Raw genomic sequence first — 25,972 nt, forward strand, 5'->3', positions numbered from 1 at the left:
ATAAAAATAAATTGTGGGAGTTGGTGGAGCTTCCAGTGGGGAAGAGGGTAATAGGATGTAAGGGGTAGTGTTTTCGTTGTTTGTGGATGACATGTTATTTGTTGGGAACACTTTGAGTGAGACTAATCAGTTGGAAACTCTATTAAAAGATTTTGACATGAAGGTTTTGGATACGACTAAGAAAAGTCTTGGTTTGGAGATTCGCAAGAACAAAACTGCAGGGAGATTGGGGTTATCTCAAGGTGACTTTGTGAATAGAACTGCAGGGAGATTTTGTTTGTCATCTCAGGGTGAATCTGTGGAGAATTAAAGTAATGTGTCTATCGTTCAGTACCCAAGGACGGGCGGTGATGTTCGAGATATGTCAAAGGTCTCCTATGCTGATGCAATGAGGCTGTTTCGGCAGGCAACAAAGTGGTCTACAACGGGGTATGTATTTACTATTATGGGAAGACCTTTTAGTTATATTTATTTTTATTAAATTATAGTCATATTAAAATAAAATTTTATATTTGATAGTATTTAATAAAAAACATATATAAAAAAAGTAAAATTCTCCCTTATTTTACTTTTTACTTTTTTTTCTAAATAAAATTCTTTGATGTGAGCTAAATTTTAAAACCCCACGTCTTTCTTTAAACTTGGTGGAGAATTCTGTACCTGTTGCCAATAAACTAAAGACACGAGAGTAGGAGACTAGCGCGGAAGATGTGATACGATCGGAAGCGGAAAGCCTGTTAATTAACGGGAGTAGATCTGTTAATGCCGTGGGAGCGAAGGAGCTCATAACAACAACAGCTACAAAACCAAGGGACGACCTCATAAATCGTAATAATATTTAATACGGCCGTTCTCCAAAGAAGTGGCTTTGACTCGAGCTTTTAACTATAAATAACCATAATGACGGTCCTCCCTCCTTCAATCTGGCTTGTGTAAATCATTTCCTCTACTTTTCTAATTCTTCGCTTGGTGTACACTATCTGGCACGCTCCTACTTTCTCACTACTCTCTCGTCCCAGCCTACCTACCTCCACTTCCTCTTTCATCTGTAGTTCTGTATGGACTGTCAGGATCAAAAAAAGATGATGAGTTCATCTGGTTTGATTCAATCTTTCCTTTTCTTTCTCATTTTCTTGGTTGAGCTTTGGTCCATTTTCTTCGTGTTTCTTTTCTTTGTCATTGATGTTGTTGTTGAACTTGGTTGTTTCTTTTTCTTTTCTTCTCTGATGGGTTTTCTTTATTTTACAGGGCATGATGGTCATGGTGTTCATCTTTGTCACAAATGTGGATGGCCATTTCCTAACCCACATCCCAGTGCCAAGCACAGACGAGCGCACAAGAGGATTTGCGGAACTATCGAAGGGTACGCGCTGATTCAGTCGGAGGAGACTGCCCGCTTGCCCGCTTCTGATGATGGACGCCTTTCTGACGAAGATCAGCGAACACCGAGTAAGCAGTCTTGTGAAGATGACTACCCTTTGCTTCTTTGGTTTCTTCTGGCTTATTTAGTTTGTGCTTATGTTGGTGAATTTGCTTCTGTTAGGCCCGAAAATTTTGGCCCGAAGTAATAATGACAATGGGAGTGGTGGAATTGGGGAAAGATCGAATAGATCGGAGGATGAAGTGTTTTCAGACGCTGTCATGGAATTTTCAGATCCTGGTTTTAGTCCAAGAAGTGAAGGGCCATTGGAGGACGCCAGAATATCTTTTACTAAAGCGGAAAAAATTGTGGAAGATGCTACTGGAGCATTTAATGGTACTGCAACTGCTGGTAAGATTGTACTGGATTCGTTGTTGGGTAAGAAGAATGCTAAGCAGCTGCTCATACACTCTCTCTATGATTGGTCCACTAGGTTATTTTGTTGAAGAGAAGATAATATAAGGTGACAATTTTGAATTCTAAAATGCTAAATTATGGCTAAAGGCCGAACAAATAGCCCGCTTTTTAAAAATAATAATAATAATAATGCCAAGTGGCCTAATTACAAAGAGAATGTATGAGGAGACTGCAGGGAGCAACTGTTCCTAATATTCTTTGTTGGTTAATATTGTTGCTTTGTCAATATTATGATTGCCAGGATTGTAATTAAGTCAGATTGTTAGTTAATTTTGGATGCTCTGCCAGCATCATTATTTATCACCATCTTCCCCCACCTTACACCTGTCTTTTTTTTTTTTTTTTTAAGTCTTACCATAACGGAATTGTTGAAAGTGATGGGTAAGTAAAATGCTATGGGCTGTGTTATAATATGTGGCTCATATGATTGAGTGGAAAACATGTACAAAGAGAAAATATGAGGAAAATAGAAATGTTGTATTGCAGGTGGAAACCGTCGACGATTTCCCTATAACTGTTGATGGTTTGGCCTAAATTCAGTGAAACAATCGACGGTTCTGAGTCTGTTTCTTTGACTGTTTGCTCTTGGTATTAAACCGTTGACGATTTGGCTCGGGAACTTGGCGTTTGTTTTCAAATTTTGAATTGGGACGTTGGAGAGGTTGGGTTTTGGAGGGAAAGCTTCTGGGAACTTTATAACTACATGTTGTACTATGCAACAAATGGTCTTTGGACACAAAATAGTGAATATCACATTGCCAATTGCTCCTGTGGATGTATGCATTGCCGAACCACGTAATTCTTTATGTAATTGTTATTGCTTTCATTATAATCTGTGTGATTGTTGTTCTGTATGTTTCACCGTTGAGTGCTGCATTGTAAGATCAATTTATTCTGCTGTGCATTCAATTTCCACAACAAATTCGTATCAGAGTATCGTTGTGATGACTTTTGGAACTTCTTATGCAAAGTTCGATGTTGTCAAATTTGATGGAATGGGAAACTTCGGTTTATGGTAGAGAAGGGTGAAGAATCTATTAGTACAACAAGGTGTGGTGAAGGCTTTATATGGAGTTTAATGCGAAGGCATGGATGATACAAGTTGGAAGGAATTGAAAGCAAAGACTGTGGTGACTATCAGGCTTTGTTTGGCTGATGATGTGTTGTATCATGTCATAGAAGAGGATTCTTGTGCAGTTGTTTGACAAAAACTTGAAAGCCGGTATATGTCTAAGTCTCTTACGAATAAATTATTTCTTAAGCAAAAATTGTATTGGCTTAAGATGGTGTAAGGTTCAGATTTGAACCAACGCATCAATTCATTCAATCAAATTATAAGTAATTTAATGCACGTTGATGCGAAATTCGAGGAAGATGACAAGACGTTGATGCTATTGAATTCCTTTCCTACGTCTTACACGTATGAGAATTTTGTTATTACTCTAACATGGGGTAAAGAAACCCTGAATTTGGAAGAGGTAACAAGCGCATTGCTGGGTTTTAATCAAATAAAGAAGGCTAGCGATGAAATTTCATATGGTAAAGGGCTTGTGGTAAAAGGTAACCAGAAACGTGGGAGAAGCAAATTTTGGAACAAATCGAGTGGTAATAAGCCTCAATCGCAGTCCAAGAAGAAGAAGGATATTTGGTATTTTAAGTGCGGGAAAAAGGGGCACATAAAACCAGAGTGTCTGGAATGGAAGAAGGGGAATGCTGAAAAACAAGAGGGTACTTCAAAATCAGCGAATATAGTAGAGGAGGGAAACTCGGAAAGCAGTGATGGTGATATGCTTTTAGTTTCATCAGGGTCGGATCGCCTCACGGATTCTTGGATCCTAGATTCGTTGTGCTCTTATCACATGACACCAAATAAAGAATGGTTCAGCACTTACAGTATAGTTAATTCTGGTTCCTTTTGAGTGGAGAATGATGCTGCGTGCAAAATAATTGGAATAGGAAACGTCAGAATTAAAATGTATGATGGTATTGTAAAAATAATATGTGATGTAAGACACATACCGGACCTACGGAAGAATTTGATTTGATTGGGCACTTTGGATTGTAATGAATTTAGTTACAAGTTCGAAAGTGGGGTTATGATGGTGTGTAAAGGCGTTCTAACAGTGATGAAAGGGCAGAAGTTAGTGGGAAACATCTATACATTGTTGAGCACTACAGTTGTAGGTGGAGCTATAGCCGTAGATTCTGAGTTAGATAACTTAGATGACACTGTTTTGTGGCATATGCGGTTAGGGCATATGGGTGAGCATGAGATAAAGGAACTTCATAAGAGGAACCCTTTGAAGGGTATTAAAACATGCTGGCTGAACTTCTGCAAATTTTGTTCTTGGGAAGCATAACAGGGTGTAGTTCAAAACAACCACTCACAATACGAAAAGAATTCTTGACTACATTAATTCAGATGTTTTGGGGCTGGTGATAGTAGCATCATGGGGTGGACATAAGTACTTTGTGAGTTTCATTGATGATTACTCACGGAAGGTCTGAGTGTACTTCATGCGACACAAGTCAGAGACGTTTGGCTGGTTTAAATTGTGAAAAGCTGAGGTGGAAAACCAGACCGGGAGGAGAATTAAATACCTTAGGTCAAACAATGGGACTGAGTACGCTAATTTAAGTTTTATGGAGTTCTGAGAGAAGCATGGCATAAAGAGACATTTCACAATTCGCCGGACACCACAACAAAATAGTGTGGCAGAAAGGATGAACCGAACTCTGGTTGAGAGAGCTCGGTGCCTCAGATTGAATGCAGGGCTAGCGAAGAACTTCTGGGTTGAGACAGTTAATATGACATGTTTCTCGGTAAACAGATCGCCAAGGGCATCATTAGAGGGGAAAGTTGCAGAGGAGGTATGGACAGGTAATGCGGTACACTACTCTGGTTTGAGGGTATTCGGTTGTCTAGCCTGTGCACATTTCTAGCGAGGAGAGATCGAAACTTGATGCAAAGTCTAGACGCTGCATTTTTCTGGTGTATCAAAAAGGTGTAAAAGGGTTCAAGCTATGGGATCTAATGACAAATAATGTGGTGATCAGTAGAGATGTGGTTTTCGATGAGAAAGCCACGGTGAAGCATACTCAAAGGGAAGATGAAGAGAAACAGAAGCTAGAAAACTGGAGCAGAGATGAGCATATTGTGTAGGTGGAGTTAGAGACTCAGGGCAATGATGACAGTCCTCAGATTTTAGGGAGTTCTAGCTCGAGAAACTAGCAAGTTGACAGTGTTTATATACGTAGATCCAGACGCACTATCAAGCCATCACCCAGGTATGGATTTGATGATTTGGAGTCTTATGCTCTTATTACCAGTTACAAGGATCCAACTACTTTTCAAGAGGTGGTGCAAAGTTAGGAGAAAAGTAGATGGATTGGTGCTATGGTGGAGGAAATTGAGTCATTGCATATGAATTAGACTTGGGATTTGGTGGAGTTTCCTGATGGGAAGAGGGCAATAGGTTGCAAGTGGGTGTATAGGAAGAAGGAAGTAATTTCAAAAAAGTAAGGAGAGAAGTTCAAGGCACGGTTAGTAGCAAAAGGATACTCACAGAAGAAAGGAGTTGATTGTGATGAAATTATCTCACCTGTGGTTAGACACACTTCCATTAGGGTAGTGTTGGGATTAGTGGCACATTATGATATGTATTTCGAACAAATGGATGCGAAGACATCATTTCTTCATGGTGATTTGGAGGAGCAGATCTATATGGTGCAACCCGAAGGATTCAGTCAACCCGGACAGGAGCATTGGTTTGTAAACTAAAGAAGTCACTTAATGGGCTGAAATAGTCTCCGAGGCAATGGTACAAAAATTTTGATTCTTATATGATCCTAATAGGCTACAGGAGGTGTGTGTATGATTTCTGCATGTATGTAAAGAATCTTGATGATGGTTCTCTCATTTTCTTGTTGCTTTATGTTGATGACATACTAATTGCTGTGAAGGATATGACTGAGGTAAATCGGTTGAAGATTCTGTTGAATAAAGAGTTTGACATGAAAGATCTTGGTGCAGCCAAGAAGATATTGGAGAAGGAAATTCCTAGGGATAGAACTGTAGGAAGATTGTGGTTATCTCAAGGCGATTATGTGGAGAAGATGTTGGAGTGGTTTAACATGGCTGATGCAAAACTGGTAAGTACACCATTAGCGAATCACTTTAAATTGTCTACCGCTCAATGCCCAAGGATGGATGATGATATCCGTGACACGTCAAAGGTCCCCTATGCTAGTGTAGTGAGGTATTTAATGTAGCTATGGTATGTACAAGGCCAGACCTGGCACAAGAAGTCAACATGGTAAGTAAATTTCTTTCAAATCCGGGTAGACAGCATTGGGGTGTCGTCAAATGGATTTTTAGATACTTACGAGGTATTTCTCACCATGGCATCATGTTCGGCAAGAAGAAGAGTAATTTGTCAGTTGTGGGGTATGTCGATGCAGATTATGCAGGAGATCTAGATGATAGGAGGTCTACAACAGGGTATGTGTTCACCCTTGTGGAAGGACCCATTTGTTGGAGGTCCATGGTACAATCTCTGGTGGTATTATTAATAACTGAGTCGGAGTATATGGCAGTCGCCGAAGCTTCCAAGGAAGCATTGTGGCTTACTAGTTTAGTCAAGGAGCCGGACATACGGTAAGGTGGAGTTGAGCTGTGTTGTGACAATCAGAGTACCATCTATTTGGCGAAGAATCAAGTGTATCATGCAGAAACCAAACATATAGATGAGGTTCCATAGGATCCGAGAGTTGATTTCTTTAGGTGAACTTGAACTTGAGAAAGTTCACACTTCTGAGAACGCAGTGGATATCTTGACGAAGATGGTTACTACGGATAAATTCAAGCATTGCTTGGACTTGCTGAACGTCTCTAGTTGCTAGACGGGATATGGCCCCGACCTAATGTCCCAAGGTCAAGGTGGAGTAGCAAGGTGGGGTTGAGCTACGTTGTGACAGTTAGAGTGCCATCTATTTGGCGAAGAATCAAGTGTATCATGAAAGAACCAAACATATGGATGTGAGGTTCCACAACATCCGGGAGTTGATTTCTTCAAGTAAACTTGTACTTGAGAAAGTTTACACTTATGAGAACGCAACAGATATCTTGGTGAAACCGGTTACTATGGATAAGTTCAAGCATTGCTTGGACTTGCTGAATGTCTCCAGTTGCTAAACGGGATACGATCCCAACCTAATGTCCCAAGGTCAAGGTGGAGTAGTGGGTTTATGTTTTCAGTTTTCTCCTAAGGGGCGTATATTCACCAAGGTGGAGATTATTGTAATATGTGGCTCATACGATTGAGTGAAAGACATGTACAAAGAGATAACATGAAGAAAACAAGAATGCTGTATTGCAGGAGGAAACCGCTGACGGTTTGGCCCAGATTCAGTGAAAAAGTCTACGGTTTTGAGTCTGTTTTTTCGACTGTTTGCTCTTGGTGCTAAACCATCGATGGTATCTCTGCAAACCGTCGACGGTTTGGCTCGGGAACTCAGCGTTTGTTTTCAAATTTTGAATTGGGACGTTGGAGAGGTTGGGTTTTGGAAGGAAAGCCTCCGGGAACTTTATAAATACATGTTGTACTATGTAACAAATGGTCTTTGGACACAAGATAGTGAATATCACATTGCCGATTGCTTATGTGGATGTAGGCATTGTCGAACAACGTAATTCTTTGTGTCATTGTTATTGCTTTTATTATAATCTGTATGATTGTTGTTCTGTATATTTCACTGTTGAGTGCTGCGTTGTAAGATCAATTTATTCCGCTGTGCATTCGATTTCCACAACAGGCTGAGATTCCAAAGTAATTTATGGAATGAGTACATTAATGTTAATGTTGAAATATTGCAGTTAGCATTGTGGATGGGTTAGGACATTAAGAAAAATGTAAATCTAAACTTGAATTGGAGATTTCGATATAGACAATAGTTTCCTTATGAGGGGCCTCTTAATTGGAGAATATATGTGATGGATTAGATTTTGTTGCATAATGTATATTTTTTCAAGAGTAGAAAATACTTTATTCTGGTTAGTTGTTTTTGAACAGATATTCTGGTCTCATTCTTCAAGTTTTTGATTGTTAATAGGAGCAGTAAATCATTCACAGTTTCATGATTGATGTCATGCAACTGGCTTCTAGTTAGATAATGAGGAAGTGTCTGTTATGAATTTTCATTAGTTTCATATTATCCACTTCCAAAGGATTTAATGTTTTTTATACTTTTTTTCTGAGATACCATCGTTAGATACCTTTGCTATGTTAGTAGTTTGGTGCCTTAAGGACAATTGTAATTTTTGGAGTCTACATAAGGACTTTTCCCTAACGTGCTGCTCATATCTTATGACTGGATCTAGGTAAGTTTCACATCCTGATATTTATAAACATGGCTGCTGCTGCTTTTATCTATTTGCTGGTTTTGATTTATCAATTAACCATTTTATGAGAATCTTTTCTTTTTCAGGACTAAATTGTTTTGAAAGCACTGAATTGACTTTTTTTTTTGGTCAGTTTTGTTGGAGTTATTGTCATATTCCCTTCAATTGTTCACTAGACCTTTGACTTTTAATACATTTTATGCATGCACGTAAATGTGGTCATTGATAGGTGTTATAAATATTTCTGTACTTGAGTGTGCGTGTTTGTGTGCGCGTGTGTATGGTGCCTTTTGAGCTGATGTGGACCGAAAGGAATTGGTTTGATACCATGTGCAAGTCCTTGTACAATTCATGGGGAATGATAAGAGTGTGAATTGTCTTTTTAAGTAACACTTGGTGAGCTTGGATAATGTTAATGATCCTAGAAGGGAGGGGCACTCAAAAGTTATATTTTAGGGCCATTGATTATTGCTCTTTCAGTTAACATCAATGATCAAGACCCCTTTGGTTGGTGGCAACACATGGTGGTTTGAAATACGAATGTTGTTTATAGTTATTGGTCAAGGTAAAGGTAAACCTCACTAATGGGCTTTGGCACATTATGCATTTCATAGTTTTTATAGTCTTGTAAACAATGGAAGTTTTTTGTTCATATTTCATCCTAAATTGGAGAACCTATTCAACCTTAACTCCCCTTTTGCTCGAGCAGTCCTTCCCTTGTCCTCTTGCCGCAAGCCCTAGTTTGAGTAGTTCTCTTTGGTGTCAATCGTCATGCTCTAAGCCTTCCTCTCCAACTGTTTCCTCGACCTAACCCACTCTTTGACTTTTACAGATTTCTTTACAGATTTTGTCACCAAAACATCCCCAACGAACCAAAATGGGCTTTGGACAAAAATGGTGTTTTCACTGATAAATCTTTCTACAAGAAGCTCTCATTGTTGGGAACAATTTGCAATAACTCCCCTTGGATTCACATTTGGAGGACAGCAACACCTTCAAGGGTTGCCTTTTTTTGCTTGGGAGTTTGTACATGGAAATATTGTAACCCTCAAAACAATCTGTAGAAAAAGGGTTTACAATCACAAATAGGCGTTTTCTCTATATGGCTGATATAGAATCAGTCAACCACATTTCTCCACTGGCCCTGGACAAGGAACTTGTGGAATTTGGCTCTTTCCTTGGCTGTGTAGATATGGGTTACTACAAATTCAGTTGGAGGGGAGATTTGGGCTTGGAAAGGCACCAGAACCACCAAGGAGAAGTGAAAGGCTTTGAACCTCATTCCTCTCGCCATATTTTAGTGTGCTTGGAAAGAAAGAAATAAGAGAGCCTTCAAAGATTCAACTACTTCGCTTCAGACTCGTAGAGACCAATGGGTTGCGTTGTCTCCAGCTGGCTTGGTGGGAAAATTGTTAATGATCATTATGTAATCCTTGATGTTTGCGACATTCTTTAGAGTTAAGAGTGGTTGATGTTTTGCACCATGGATTGGCATCCCTTTGATGCCTTGCTAATATATTTTCTCTTTGCTAATTTAAAAAAAAAGGTCTTGTAGAAAAAGGGTTAAAGAAAAATGTGGCCAATGAACTGGTCACTTAGATCCAATTTGGTCATTGTATTTTAATCCTTGCAATTTTAGTCATTGAAGTATCGAAAATGTTTCAATGTCATCCAAAAGCCAACATCAGTTAGAGAAATTAAATGGAATGCTTCGTTGACTTCCTAGGCAGTATCCATTCTTCTTTTTCCTGTTTTCTTTTCTTCTCTCAAGACTTCTATGGATCGTCGACATGTTTTGCTACAACGGTGGTGCTTGACTAGGGCAATCGCCATGCTCAACAGCGCCAACATTCGCCTTTGACGTCATTAAGCAAGAAGTTAAGCCAACAGAAAATTCGATTCTGACTTCGTAGAGTCTGTGCTGCTGTTGCTTGTGCATAGGGCCTTTCGTTTTCTAGTCTCCTTGAGCCCAGGGGGGTGCTTGTTGGGGGGGGGGGGGGGGATGGGGGTGCGCCACGATGAAACAAGGGAATGAAAAATTATAGGTGAAAAAGAGTAGACACCAATGAGCAATCTCGAGCATCACCTGGAAGCAAAGCTTCTACGACGAGTTGCTTCTCCCCTTCTATACTCTCTCTGGCTTAAATGCCAAATCCTATGCATCAGCTGACCCACTTCTTTTAATTCCAAATCTATCAATTAACATCAATCTCACTCAATCTCATCAAAATATCTGAAATCAAAACATCATCATCGTCATCACCGTTAATATCTTTGCTTATATCTTCCACAATTTGGTCCCCTCTTCTCTGCCCATCTCCTACATTTTGCTTTTTCTAGTAAGCAGAACCTTGTGGTGATCTTCATCAACGCTTGTTAATATTGAAGGAGACAATGCAACTGTGGTGCTTGAATTTAGAGAACCAGATGAATTGTTGGCACCAGTGGCCTATGTTTTGGGTTGGAGGACCTCTTTTGGTTCCAACCAGTGAGGGAGGAATTACCTAGATGATTTTTATAAATAAATTTGTATTTGTTAAATTTTTTAGAAGTATATTACTATCAATCAATTCATGGTCCAATTTTTGTATAACTAACAAGAATATAAAATAAAAAATCTGATTTATTTACATGTATGTGATCTTGTCAAATGTGCCCTTCTTTTTGTTGGCCAATTCACGTGAATTGTCCTATTAATTTTTATAATGTTTGAAGTTTGTGGTGGTTGGGATACACGTCTAACTTGATATACCATGTGAATAATTGATATAACATTTCTACAGGTTTATTAAAAATTGTAAGGGTGATCCTTTAATGGGTTTTAGCCCCTATTTATGCCACGCCCATGGGTCAGACGAGAGACCATTTGAAGTTACCTATTGCACCCCCTTTTTCTACTGATTTTTTCTACGAAAATTTCAAACAACTCTTCTGCGACCTTCATGTCTTCATTTCCCACAAAACTTGCAATCATAGAGTACCAACTAAAAACATCTCTCTGCCACGCTTCAATGAAAGGAAGCCAACTCCAAGAAACAACATCTCGAGTTGGCATCCTAATCTCAAATAACTAAAAGTGAAGGCATGGTGAGTTGATGTATCAGAGAAGCCTCTTCATTGAATTTTACACACTCAATATGTTGATGGGCAAGCCATATTGCCCACGGATGACACTGGAATGTTTGGGGCTTGGTTTGGAGACACTAATTCCCCTCTGATTCAGGATTCTACTGCCTCATTAGGCTCCATTCTGAGAAATTGTTCTGAAAATAGGATTTGTTTGAGTCACTTTCTGCTAAACCTTCGTTTTCATTCCTTTCATTTGATTGTTTTATAGGTTATGGTGACTAGACGCTAACTAGACATTGGGAGATGCTGACTTGGGCATTAGCAAAGCATTTCGTTATATTTCTCTAAGAGTATTCAGTGTTTGGATGACATTGAACCAATTTTGGTACTTTGATGACTAAAATTGCAGTAATTAAAGTACAATGACAATATTGGATTTAAATGACAACTTTAGAGACCATGCTTGTATCTAACCCTATAAAAAATATGCTTTGCTTTTTTTATTTTCTTTATTTTTTATATTTGTGATGTTTAATTGTAAATTCTTTTTTTCGGGGGTAGTTGTGGTGGTGGGGGGTGGGAATTAATTTTTGGTAAGATTCCCAAATCAATTAGGATTTCTATTTAATGTTAGGATTCTCAAGTTGATTGGGATTTCTATTTAATGTCATGTTAACTTTTCCTTATTGTACTTGTTATTTTAGAGTAGCTATTGAAGCTCATTAAGGGATTCGATTGGGATTTATATTTAATGCTTTTACACTCCTACTAGGAGTAGGATTCCCTATTCTATATGTATATAACTCTATGGGGCCTTTTCTTTCGAGCAATAATATAATTAATAGTCTTTGGCTAATTTGGAGGTAGCCTCCTCGAATTGATTAACCTTATTTTCTTTAATTTTCATCCTTTCAATTTCGCCAATTTCCCTACATTAAACCCTAGGATCTTGTCATTTGGTATTAGCGCAGCGTTCTTGTGGATGTTTAACTTGCTGACAAAAGCAAGAACTGGAATTTTTTATCTTCACTTGTATGCAATGGCTTAAAAAAAAAATTCAACAATCTTAGATGGAAGCCAAGCTAAAGGCTGAACTTAGTACTCTATTTAAGTTTCAATTTTAAAGACCTAGCTATCCCTTTCTAAACTACTTAATGCATATTCCAATAAAGAGAGAGAAGATGATGCCTTTATATCAGCTAATCATAGGGAGCTGCCAGATGTGCGCGATGGAGGTTACCAAGGAAAGTGTGATCTTGGTCTTTCTCTTATGAAGGTGGAATTTCCTCGGTGGGATAGTGATGATCCTATCTGTTGGATTTCTAAGGCTGAAAAGTACTTTCAAACTTTTTCTCCGCACTCCATAAATATCAAAAGTCGAGATTGTTGTAATTAGTTTGGATGGTGATGCTATTCAATGTTATGGGATGCCTTCATGGGGAGAATTTGTTTTTGGATTACTTGTCCAATTTGTGCCCATTAGATATGAGACTATTGATGGAGAGCTTGCCAAAATACACCAAACTAGCACTGCCTTGGAGTACTAGACATGATTTTAGCATCTATCAAATAGAACTAAAAATTTGGATAGGAAGCCAACTTGTCGATACTTTTATTGAAGGTCACTTACCTGCCATTTGACGTGAGGTCAAAGTGCATTGGCCACAAATTATGGCTGCTGCAATTTCCTTTGCACATTAGAAAAATAGAAGTTGGGAGAAGAATGATGTTGCTCCCACAAGACTATTAGCAAGCTAAGTGTCAGCAGCACTATCACATTACATGCTCCTTGCAATTGTCCTATCAAATGATTGACTCAAGAGGAAATTAAGGAGTGAACAACAAAGGGTTTGTGCTAGCATTGTGATGAGAAGTGGCATACGGGACACCGTTGCAATTAGGGACAACTCTTGATGATTGAACTAGTGGAAGAGCTAGAAAAAGGTTGAGGGTGACTTTGCTAACTTAGATTAGGAAGGTACAAAATCTAATTGATAATAATGAATCTAACACTTCTTTAGTTCATGCTTTTGCTAGGTATGATTTTCCTGGAACAATGAAAATTAATGGCTTCTTGAAATGCCAACTTGTCACTGTCTTAATTGATATGGGTGGCACTAATAATTTCATGGATACTAAAATTGCTAAACAACTAGCCTATCTTGTGGAGCAATGTGAAAAGTTTGATGTGAAGGTTGTAGATGGAAGGACCTTGACATGTTAGAGCAAGTGTTTGAAGGTTAAATTTTCTATGCAAAATCATGAGTTTTATGTTGATTTCTTTTTGCTCTTATTGGAAGACTATGAAGTGATTTTGGGTATTGAATGGATATGGACTTTGGGTTATATAATTTAGAATGTTTCTAAATTGGTTTTGAAGTTTTCCATGAATGGTTAGAGTGACTCTTAAAAGGAAACTGTTGTCGTAAGGTCACTACAATTTCAAGCCATCGCATGGAGGAGCTTTTTAAAAAGGAGCGACATGGTTGTCTGGTACAACTTTGAGCACTAGAGGGATTACAACATCAATTTGGATGAGATGAAGGGCTAGAATATCTTATTTTAGAATTTTCTAACTTGTTTGTGGAGCCGTAGAGATTGCCACCTCAGCCAACACATGATCATTGCATTCCTTTATTGATAGGTAGTGTCCATACTAATGTTCGTCTTTATTCCTATCCTTATTTTTAGAAAGCAGAAATAGAAAAGATAGTGAAGGAGATGTTAGATGTTGGCATAATCGACCAAGTCAGTCCACATTTTTCTCGTCTTTAACAATGAAGAAGGATGTTCTTGGTAGATGTGTGTTGGTTATCAAGCGCTAAACAAGAGCATTGTGAAGGATAAATATTCTATCCTTGTTGTGGATGAGTTGTTAGATGAGTTGGGAGGTGCCCAGTAGTTCACCAAACTTGATCTGTGATCGAGCTATCACTAGATTCGGGTACATGAGGTTGACATTTAGAAGACTGCATTTAGAACTCACAATGGCCATTATGAGTTCTTGGTTATGCCTTTTAGAACCAATGCTTCCACCTTCTAGAATCTTATGAATTACATTTCCTAACCTTATCTATAATGTGATGTTTGTTAACTGCAAAAGGGTGAAATAGTGGCAAGTCTAGGCCCTCTACGTCCTTTTCCTATTCCAAATGAAGCCTGGACTAATGTCTCTGTGGATTTCATTGAGGGACTGGCATCTTCTCATGATATATTTACTATTTTTTTTATTGTGGATTGTCTCACAAAATATGGTCATTTTTTGTGCCATAGATCACCTTTATACTTCTACAAGTGTTGCACAAGAACATTCTCAAGTTGCATGGAATTACTTAGTCTATTGCAGTAACCATGACAAAGTCTTCACTAGTTTACTTAGTCTATTGCAGTAACCATGACAAAGTCTTCACTAGCAAATCAACAACCTTTGGAAGGAGCTTTTCCATTTCCAAGGAACGCTACTGAATATGAGCATTGCATATCGATTAGATGAGTAGATTGAAGTTGTTAACAAGTGCTAGGAGACTTATCTTCTTTACTTTGTTAGCGAACCAAAGATGGATTGGGTGCAATGGCTTCCATGGGAAGAATGGTGGTGCAATACCACTTATCATTCCACCACCAAGTTGACTCCATTTGAGGTTGTTTATGGCCGAGCTCTCCTTGTCCTTGCTATATATTCAGATGGATCCTCCAAAATTGATCAAGTTGACAAGGAGTTACATGATCGAGACAAAGTGCTTAAGCTCCTTAAGGAAAATCTTGTTGTAGCTCAAGGTCATATGGAATAGAAGGCTGATAAGCATCGCAATGAAAGGAAATTCTCAGTGGGAGATTGAGTGTTTCTCAGGCTACAGCTCCATGGGCCAATATCTATGACTATTCATTCTTCAATGAAGTTGCCTTCTTCACTCTATGGGCCTTACAAGATCCAAGAACATATAGGTGCTGTTGCTTATTGTCTTGACTTACCATAAGGTTCTAAGGTACATTCAATTTTCATCTCTCTTGTCTTCAGCAAAAGTTAGGCGAGCAAGTTACTCCGCAGTGCCACTTGCCTGATGTTGCATCTGTTGGTAAGTTTCAAATGCAGCCACAAGCAATTCTGGATTGCCAATTGGTCAAACGTAGAAGTCAAGACATCATAGAAGTTTTAGTTCACTTGTCTTACTTACTAGCTGAAGAAGAAACTTGGGAAACTTATCAATACTTGGAGGAGAGATTTCCGGAATTTATTGTTGCCCAGCCTTGAGGACAAGGCTAGTTTGAAGGAGGCAGGAATGTTAGGATTCCCATATCAATTAGGCTTTCTATTTAGGGTTCCCAATTCAAGTAGGGTCAATTTTATGTTAGGATTCCTAAATCAATTAGAATTTCTATTTAATGTTAGGATTCCGAAATCAGTTAGGATTTCTATTTAATGTTTTGTTTTCTTATTTTCCTTGTAATTTTAGGAGTAGTTATTGGAGTCTATAAAGGACTTGGATTGGGATACATATTTAATTTATTTACACTCCTACTAGGAATATGATTCCCTACTTACCCTATATATATGTAACCCATGGTGCTTTTTCACTTGAGCAATAAATATAATTCAGAGCCTTTGGCTAATTTGGAGGTAGATCCCATTGAAATGAGCAACCCTATTTTCTCTTTTTATTTTCCACTCAATTTCCCCAATTACCCTACGATAGAACCCATGGGTTTGTATTAGTTATATGATTATAATGTTAGAGTGCCAACTGGATTGTTCAATTCTTGACCATCATAAAATTATGTGGTATTATGATGAGGAATGCTTCATAGGAATTTATGATATGCATATGTTGGGATATAATGTCAAGTTCACTTTGTGTAAAGCAATGATTTAAGCTATCAAAAGATTTGGTATAGGAAAATAAATTTTGTCCAAGTTGGATTATTTTAGGGCAAAACACACTGACTTGAGTTTTTTTCAAAAAGATAGGGTCCTCCAATGACTTCTAGAAAATAAAGAAAACCTCCTCCCTTTACATTTATTTTTGGTTTCTCATATTATCTCTCCATCAATTACACATTAAGGACTCAAACGGAATGAAATTAGGATTCAACTATGAATTAGAAATTCTGTCTAATATTTATTTTTGTTGTTAGGAGGACAATTATAAATGTGTTTTAGTTAATTGTGGGATGTTAAAATATTTGGAAGTTATATCTTCTATGCTTGTGGAGGTAGTACTTGGCAATTGGAAATCATTTTAAATTTTCCCTTGTGCCTTTTTCCTCTCTCCTCTAGTACAGAACCCTTCTCCTTTCTCTTTATTCCTTCTCTCATTTTGATCCCTCTGGTGTCCTACATCAATTTGGTAGCCAGAAAAATTTGAACCACATCTGTGGTAGCTGCGTGACAATCGCAAACCAGGCACAACATTTTAATTAATTGTAGAAAGTCGAGATTATGAAATTCTATTCATCACAAGAAAATTGTAGGTGCTACCCTTGTTCTTTGAACATCACTTCGCTGAACATTTTTGTAACACTTGCACTACAATTGGAAGGAGACATCACAAAGCAGACTATATCCAGGAATGCATCACTCTCTGACTGGTTATATATGCTCATGAAAAATTTCTCAGCCACTGCCTCTCCCTCACAACCACAACCATTGAGTTTATTGACTTTCAGTCTGCCAGTCTTGGGAAAATCATCACCAAATATTAGTTGGAGGTGCACACAGCTGACATGCCGGCTATGCATCTGGTTGACTGCTTCTATTTCAGCTCTGTGACCTACACACCAGTTGCTATGGTTTGGCTAGATCTCACGATAAATTGACCAAGGCCGTGTGAATTTGACCAGCTTAAGCTATTTTGACCTGAACTTTGAGAGATTGACCGTGCCATGAGTAGTTGAAATTGGAGAGAAATTAATGCTGCGGTGAGGATATCCCTAATGCGTAGCAACTAAATTAACCAGAAATCGCAGTATTTTGACACTTATTTGTGACATTTTGATGCTGGCCTAGAGAAAATGAAGTGCTAGTGTTTGGCACACATTTTGATTTTGGAGGAGAAATTAGTTCTGTCAGTGCCAAGATTCAGGTTTTATTGTGGTATCTTGTGGTTTATTTATGAGAAATTGGTGGATTTTTTTGCTAGATATTTAGAAGTACTGCGATAAACTAGAGAAAGTATGTGAGCATTTCAATGTTTCTATGGAAATTTGGTAATGAAGGTTGAGAAATTGTTGGAAAAACTGAGAATGATTACAACACAGTGTTTAGGGTTCTTAGTGTATAGGAAAGAGAAAACTCCCATTAAACTTGATTAGCATTTATATGATTAGAAAAGTTCGTGAAATTGCGTAGTTCCAAGTTTCTTGCTTCCATTAAAAAAATAAAAAAATAAAAAAACCCTGAGAGTGCTATTTTTTCATGCACAGATCGGATTATCTCCAAGTCTTGTCCCAAGGAATATGCCAGTCCCAAATTTGAGCTCTTCAACAGAAAATCTGGTCTCGCCAAGGAGTATTTGATGAAGTTTGTGGAGACATCCAACATCTATGGATTGGCATACACGAGGTATGTTAATCTAAGACTAGGGTCACTAGAAACCTTGAGTTAAATATGTCATCTTTTTTAGTGAGAAGTTTTCTCCACTCAAGAGAAAGTGGCTTAGATGGATCTTGCAAGGGAGCACCAAAAGTCTAAAGAAGATTTGACTATGTGGAATGTTGTTGATAGTGTGTGTTAGACAACCAAGACAAAATTGAGGAGTGGAAGCTTATGGAAGTTTGCATTGAGGAGATCTTTATCATAAATTAGACGCACTTGGAGAACTTGGTGTTGCCATCCTTTGCTACCCTCGTGGAAATTGCTTGGAGGATACTCCTGGTGATGAAATATGATTCAATAAAGTATCTCCTCACCAAGCCAATTCTTTTGGAACAATAGCCAAATGGTTTTTAAACCTTTTGGCTTAAATCCCATCTCAACATGACAGGGTTATGTCATATACTATCCTTGGAGAAAGTGGCTTAGATGGATCTTGCTAGGGAGCACCAGAAGTCTAAAGAAGATTTGACTATGTGGAATGTTTTCAATAGTAGACAACCAAGACAATATTGAGGAATGGAAGCTTCTGAAAGTTTGCATTGAGGAGATCTTTATCATAAATTAGATGCACTTGGAGAACTTGGCGTTGCCATCCTTTGCTACCCTAGTGGAAATTGCTTAGAGGATACTTTTGGTGATGAAATATGATTCAATAAAGTATCTCCTCACTAAGCCAATTCTTTTGGAACGATAGCCAAATGGTTTTCAAGCTCTTGCAAACCTTTTGGCTTAAATTCCATCTCAACATGACAGGGTTATGTCATATCCCGTCCTTAGAGTGTCCCACGAAGAATCCTTGCTCATTGCAATTGAGAGCCAAGAGTGAGATATGTACTTTCATGGTTGTTCGGCGACTAGTGACCCCAAGGGATGCATTAGTATAATGCTTGCACCACAAGGTTTAGAAAATGACTCCTCGGAGTTGGGTCGAGAGCCTTTCTCCCTAACTTTGGGTCAAGAAACCATCTCCTTAGAGTTGGGTGTAGATTCTATCTCCTTTGCTCTGGTTGAGAGATATCCTCCTTGAGATGATATAAGGATCCTCCTCTAGCAAATCTTAATCACGTGACAAATTCTCTAAACATAGGTCAAGAGGATCTCCTTGAAGCTAGGTCAAGATCCTATCTTCCTAGCATTGGATAAAAAGGTGCTCTCACAGCTCTCCTTTTTAGAAAGTCACATGAGTACTCCAATGTTGACGAGATATATGTGTTTTTGATAACTAGGTTGAGACCTAACCTCGTGCACATTGGGTGGAGATTGTGTCTCCCTAGTGCCTGGTCGAAGTTGGATCTCCCTAGTCTTTATGTATATATGAAGTTCAATATATCATTGGGAGTGGTACATAGATCCTTCTTAACAAATCTTAATTATGTGACGAACAATCAAAATGAAGGTTGAGAGAATGTCTCTCTAGAGTTGGGTTGAGATCTTATCTCCCTAGCATTACGTTGAAGGTTGCTCTCCTTATCTAAACTCACAAAAAATACTCTGTAGTCAGATAGATATATTTTTTATAACTAGGTTGAGACTCAACATCCCATGCATTGGTGGATATTGTATCTCCCCAATGCTTGGTCAAAGTTTGATCTCCTTAACCTACACAAGCTTGCTCAAGGATTGATAGCATTATTAGCTTGCTTCAAGTAAGAATCAAACATGCCCAATTTAAACCGGATGCATACAGAGTTCTATCATTTAAACCTCAATATTCAACCAAAACATAGAACTAGGATTGCATGGCATGTAGAATATTTACCCATCAACAACCAAAAGCTTCAAGATAACATTTTTCACCACTTGATATGGCACTTGCTCGGGACTCGCCCAAGGTCTTAAATTTTGATTTCGACTCAAATTTTGAAGCTCAAAAAGTACGGAAATTTCGACGGAAATTTAGATTTTGATGTCAATTTCGATTTGAAAAAATAATGGAAATTAGTAGTAAAGCATGGAATTCTTTGTGAAACCTTAGAAATGGTTAACAAACATAATAATATAAGTTTTAGGACTAATATATTACAAATTAAATACATCTAAGTTTTGTGTGGGGTGGAAAAGTTGTAAAATAGTATGTGTATCAAACATATGTGTAAGATAATATACAGTAAACATATTCAACTAATACAAATGGAATTCATAAATCATTTAAATATTATTTATTATACAAATAATGATAATTTAGATATGAATGGTTAAATAAAATATTATTGTAAGTTTATTTTTTCATATAATTTCGAAAGTACTTGAAATAATCTTTTATTTTGATAAAATAAATAAAATAAATTAAGATAGAAATTTCACTTCACTCCTAAATTTCTCATTTGAATTTTGATGCAATTTCATTGTATAGTTAAAATTTCGATAAGTTTCGCTAAAATTTCGAGATTTTGATAAATTTCGAATGATTCGTTGATATTCCGACGGAAATTATGCAAGATAGAAATTGACTGCCATTTCGATTTCGAGTGTGATGAAAATCGGAAATTTCGATGGAAATTTCGTGGAAATTAAGACCATGGACTCACCTACAATGTTATAAAGATGTTCCAAATAATTCATATGCTACCGTGTACTCTAAATCTATGAAACTATACACATTTGGGATCCTCCAAAGGCATTGAGGAATTCTTAGAACTATATAAATGCATTATTCTTGGAATTAGAGAAGGAACAGTGCAATTAGGAAAATCTATGGGGGACAAAGAGCTTCAAGTAGACCATCCTAATAATATTGAGATGTACTAGGAAATTGGCCAAGTAATTGAGAATTAAGAAATTGAGTAGCATGGTCAAGTGGCAATGAGGTTCACTGAGTCGACGAATAAAATTTAGCCATGGTAGAGGAATCATGCAGAAACATGGTCTTATAATAATTTTCTCCCTCTTCATTCCCTTTATGCCATGGTTATCTTCGTTATCATAATTCTCGCTGACATTGAGAGAGGCTTTACCAACTTCTCTCTAAAGATCTCTAGCATAAGCATCATATCTGTTACATCCATATTTTCATACCTATGTTAGGGTTTCTTGAGCATGAAACCTTCCTTGCATGGAAAACTTCATGCTAAGGATGTGATTTCTATGGGTTAGAATTTCCTTGCTAGGGTCTCTCTCATATGTAGAACCATGCTTATTGATTCTTCCCAATTATTCTTCGATAACTTTTAGAGGTGTCATCTCCATAGATCCTACAAATCTGAGATGCTAATTAATCCAAGCAATTGGAACTAGGGGAAGATACTTAGAGAAGTTTTACATTCTACCATAACTTTTGTGTTTTTAAGTTTGCACCAAGTATTAAAGGGTTTCTTGCATTTTTTTATTTTTATTTATTATTATTATTATTATTATTATTATTTTTTCCTGTTATATGGTATACACACACACACACACACACACACACACACACACACACACATATATAGGCATCTAGTAGACAATTCCTGCGGGAGATGCACGATCCATGCATGCACAATCCTTATGGGACTTGCCCTCCTTGCACGCCAATCCTCATGGGACTCGCACTTCTTACATGCATAATTCCTATAGGACTCACAATCTCTCTGTGCAATTCCCGCAGGACCCCACTCCTAATGCATGCAATCCTCGGGGACTTGCAGTCCTCAACTCCACTTGTGCACAATTCCTAGTAGACATGTAGTCTCCTCATGCAATTCTTGTGGGACCCATGCTCCCAATTGAGCAATCCTCACAAGACTAATACTTTCTATGTGCAATTTTGGCAAGACTTGTTATCCCCCCACATGCAAAATCCCCACAGGTCTCAATGTCTCTGCACACACATTCTTTATGAGACTACTAGTCTTCGTGCGCACAACCCTTGTAGGACTTGCATGCCCTACATGCACAATCGTTGTAGGACTTGCACTCCTTGTATGCACAATATCTATGCGCACAGCCCCACGGGACTTGCACTCCTTGCTGGTACAATCTCTGTGGGACTCGTATTGCCAGTGCACACGATCCTTGTGGGACTCACACTCCCTGCAAACAAATCCCACCGGATTCAATCCCTGATAGACTCACACTCCTAGTACGCATTAATCCTCTTGGGACTTGGACTTTGAAACTTTATTTATTTTTATTTTAAATTTACCACTTTGAAAATTTGCACTTTCATCACGCAACAATCTTCACGTGGCTCGCACTTTTGAAAATTTAAAATTTACCACTTTGAAAATTCGCTCTCCTAACGTGCATAATCCTCGTAGGACTCACACTTTTGAAAATTTAAAAATTTTGAAAATTTAAAATTACCACTTCGAGGATTCACACTCTTGTCTTAACATCTCTTTTTTTTTTGAAAATTCAAAATTTACCCCACTTTTATTTTATTTTATTTTGACAATGCATCATTTACACAGTCATATACAGCAAATTTTGATACACGAGAATTGTTCAAAGCTTTGGAATAACTTCCCATGCAAGGGGCTAATACAAATGTGTTAAATTACCCCTTTGCCCTAGATTGTTGAATTAAGCAATGTCGAACTCGCATGTACATGTTAATTAAATTAAGTATTCATTATATTATGTTTGTATTCTTGCAGGAGGTCAATATTAAGGGCGCGCGTTGGGATTGGCCATAGAGACACGTGCTGGGATCTTTACCGATCCTAATCTTGGGATGTTCTAGAGAGTTTTGGTTTGGTGGGCTTGAGTTAGGGTTTGATAAGGGGTCCTATCCCATAGTATTTTCTTAAGTTGCTTAAGTGTCAGTGTGCCATTCACGACACGTGTTCCCTTTTTTCATTTCTTCTCATGAACCATGTGTCATTACCGGATTTGCTCAAAGATTCATCTTCTTCATTAATTAAGCCATGACTTGTCAACCTATTATTGGAACATGACATCTTGCAACATTTTGTCTTTCCCTTATAAGTACTCCCTAATTGTTTTTCAGAAAGGATCTTTTTTGACATTGGAATCATCAAGTTCTCTCTCTCTCTCTCTCTCTCTCTCTCCTCCCTCTTTGGATTCCCACTAGTTCAAGGAATCCCATTAGCCATTAGAATACCTTTACCTACGATATCCATGCTTGAGCTTCTTGGGAATTGCCTGGCTTTCCTCTCTAGGCCTTCTCTAGAACATTCATTACTTGTGTACCGCAAAGCTCTCCTACCTTCTCAAGAATTCCCTCCACAACATTCCATTCATTACCATCTTATTCCTATGTACTAAGCGTACAATAAGGCCAATAGCTCTTGTGTGCATGCATTGTAAGAGCTTTAGGATTCATACTACTTGTAGCAAAATCTAATCTTCCTCAGCATTTAGATTCAATTGAACTATTTGCACTTTTGCATGGCCACTAGCAAGACTAATAAGCCCACCTTCATGGAACTGGACAGGCTGAGACAAACTTTATCCACATGTTTAGATGCTCTTGAGGGCTCTATGGATGAAAAGTTAAGTAACTCATTTTCCACTTGTTTGTATGTACTTTTGTTAGTTTATGAGATTCATGCAATTAATGGACACACATAATGTTGTTGATTCTCCTGTTGACTCAAGCACTATGCTTTTGACTCCTTTATGTACTGATTCTATTTGTTATGATGTAAATATTCTTATTGCTCTTTGGATAGGTAAACACACAGGTAAGAAGCATCCTATCTCTAACATTGTGTCTTATGATTTCTTATCTCCATATTATTGTTTTATTACCTCTTCGTCATGAAGCCTCGTTTCATTATGGGTGGATAGATATAATGGACAAAGGGATGCATTTCAGTTAATGATACTTGGAAGCTTGTGAAACTTCCTGAATGCAAGAGTTGGTTGTTGTTGGGTGTATACTGCGATGGTACACATATTTCTATTGAAAGATTACAGGCAAGATTAGTAGTGAAGGACAACACTGGTGTGTATGGTTCAAACTATTCATACATGTTCTACCTAGTGGCCAAACTTGATTCTATGCACTCATTTTCTTGTTAGCTACCATTTTTCATTGGCCTATGAACCTATTGGATGTTAAGAATTCTTCTTCTTCTTCATCATTTTTTTTTTTTTTTTTCTAATTACAACGTGCCCTTTAGGATGAGGTTTACATTAAGCGACCTCCTAGGTTTGTTGACGTGGGGGGTTTTAATGCAGTAGTGATTAATTTTATTCATAAAAAATGCGAAGCTTTATTCTATTGTCAGAATGATGCAGGAAAAATTATACTGAGCATTATGTGGATGATATTGCAGCCATGCCGATGATAGATAGCACATACAATGTTTAAAGTGCTCCTTGTAGCCTAAGTTTCAAAGTAAAGATTTGGGACCATTGATTTAATTAGATCTCATTTGGGGATTGTCTTTTCATGGAGGAACTATGTTCTTGTTCTATTGGATTAGACAAGTTTGTTGGGATCCAAACCTATTGGTATACTTGTAACCAATGTTGGTTGTTCGATGGAGGTGAGTTGTTGGCTAATCCCAGATGATCGAAGACATTTTGGGAAGTTGAATTATCTTACAATCACTTTTCTTTTGCAACTAATGTTATGAGTCAGCTCTTGGATTCTTAATGAACTACTCACTCGGGTGTCATTATTTGTATTTGGAGCATCTCAAAAGTACACATGAACAAGTCTTTTTATATCAAGATTGGAGTCATGGTCTTGTTTAGGGATACATAGATACAGAATGGATTGGATCACCTATTGAGATTACCTGTTTGTTAGTGGCAACTTTGGTGCCTTGTAAGCCTAAGAAGCAAACATTAATTGTGCGGTCAAATGCAGTGATTAAATATAGAGCCATGCCTCAAGACAAGTTTTGAAGTGATTTAATAGATGAACATGTTGGAAGAACTTGGGTTTTTCCTTCTCTAAGAGGGTGTTTGGTTTACAAAATCTTCCTAGGAATGGGATTGGGGTGACACCACATTCCCACATCCTGCATTTCTTTTACCATGGGAGTTTGTTGTGGCAGTAATCCAAGGAATCTCACATTCCCAGGTACTCCATTCTGATACTCTCCTTGGGTATTGGGATACTCATGGGCATTGAAATATATGGAACCAAATTGTCCCAAATATTTGGCCTTCTCAGATGAAAATGCCCTTCATAAGATAGAATTACCATGCTATTATGATGTTTATAATTGTTAAAGCTAGATATACATTCTTAACATCATAAATTATTATAATATTGAAAATAGGAAGTAATATTATTATATTTAATAATATAAAGCTAGTATATGATATTATTTTATGTTTTTTTGTTATTATATTTATAAGCTGATATGATCATGTAACTATATAATCTATTATTATCATACACTATAATGAGATTTAAAATAAAAAGGGCATCCCCATGCCATATGGCTCCCTGCTTTGCGAGGGTAGGGGAAGGGTCGTCATAGTGTATGCAGTCTTACCCTTACTTTTATGCAGGAGAGGTTGTTTCCTTGGATTCATACCTGTGGTCAGCTGGTCACAAAGAAGCAACTTTGCAGTTTTATAGATTTATAATAATTTTTCATAATATTAAAAATATGAAGCAATATAATAATGTCAATATTATTTAATATGATAGCATAATTGATTACAATATTGTAAAATATTGTGATACTATAATATTATTGTGTAGCAGCATAATATTATATTATTAATAGAAATATCTTAGTATATTCATGGATCCTGCATGCAATGAAACCAAAGAAACCTGTTCCCATTAGACAGGCATCCTATTCATGGGAATCTCATTCCAAGGGGGCAACTGAGATCTTGCCAACACAAAATGCAGCTTAAAAGAATTGGGACTTTCCAATAGGAACCTACCTAAATAAGACATAGAGAATGAACTTGGACAACAAGCAAATACCAACTTTGACACCTTTTCTTTTGGGTGAAGACATATCTGACTTGGTCATCGTAATTGATGAATGAGCTGGAGCAGATTTGTCTTGGCTGTAAACCCATTTTTGTCAGATTGGGCTGAAGATTAAACTTGTTACAAATTATAGGGTGCATAGTTTGATCGTTAGTATGGGATTTTCCTAAAGCATGAATGAGTTTTGGTCAGTGGTCTTGCTCTGCTATGTGTGACAGAGTT

At 37.6% G+C, this 25,972-nt stretch overlaps 1 protein-coding gene across 3 annotated transcripts in view; it reads left to right on the forward strand.

Annotated features, from left to right (window-relative positions):
* The first annotated feature begins 823 nt into the window (after nt 1-823).
* Nucleotides 824-25,972, forward strand: part of LOC131150764 (uncharacterized) — a 32,840-nt gene continuing 7,691 nt past the window's right edge. The window contains exons 1-3 of one of the 3 annotated variants that reach the window (XM_058101700.1): nt 824-1,098; nt 1,249-1,449; nt 1,544-1,771. In XM_058101700.1, the coding sequence (XP_057957683.1) occupies nt 1,059-1,098; nt 1,249-1,449; nt 1,544-1,771 (469 nt within the window). In that variant the 5' untranslated portion in view covers nt 824-1,058. The remainder of the gene's footprint in view (nt 1,099-1,248; nt 1,450-1,543; nt 1,772-25,972) is intronic. The other 2 variants (XM_058101701.1, XM_058101702.1) reach the window with 2 other exon arrangements.

The sequence above is a fragment of the Malania oleifera genome, chromosome 3 (assembly GCF_029873635.1).
Source record: "Malania oleifera isolate guangnan ecotype guangnan chromosome 3, ASM2987363v1, whole genome shotgun sequence".
NCBI lineage: Eukaryota > Viridiplantae > Streptophyta > Magnoliopsida > Santalales > Ximeniaceae > Malania > Malania oleifera.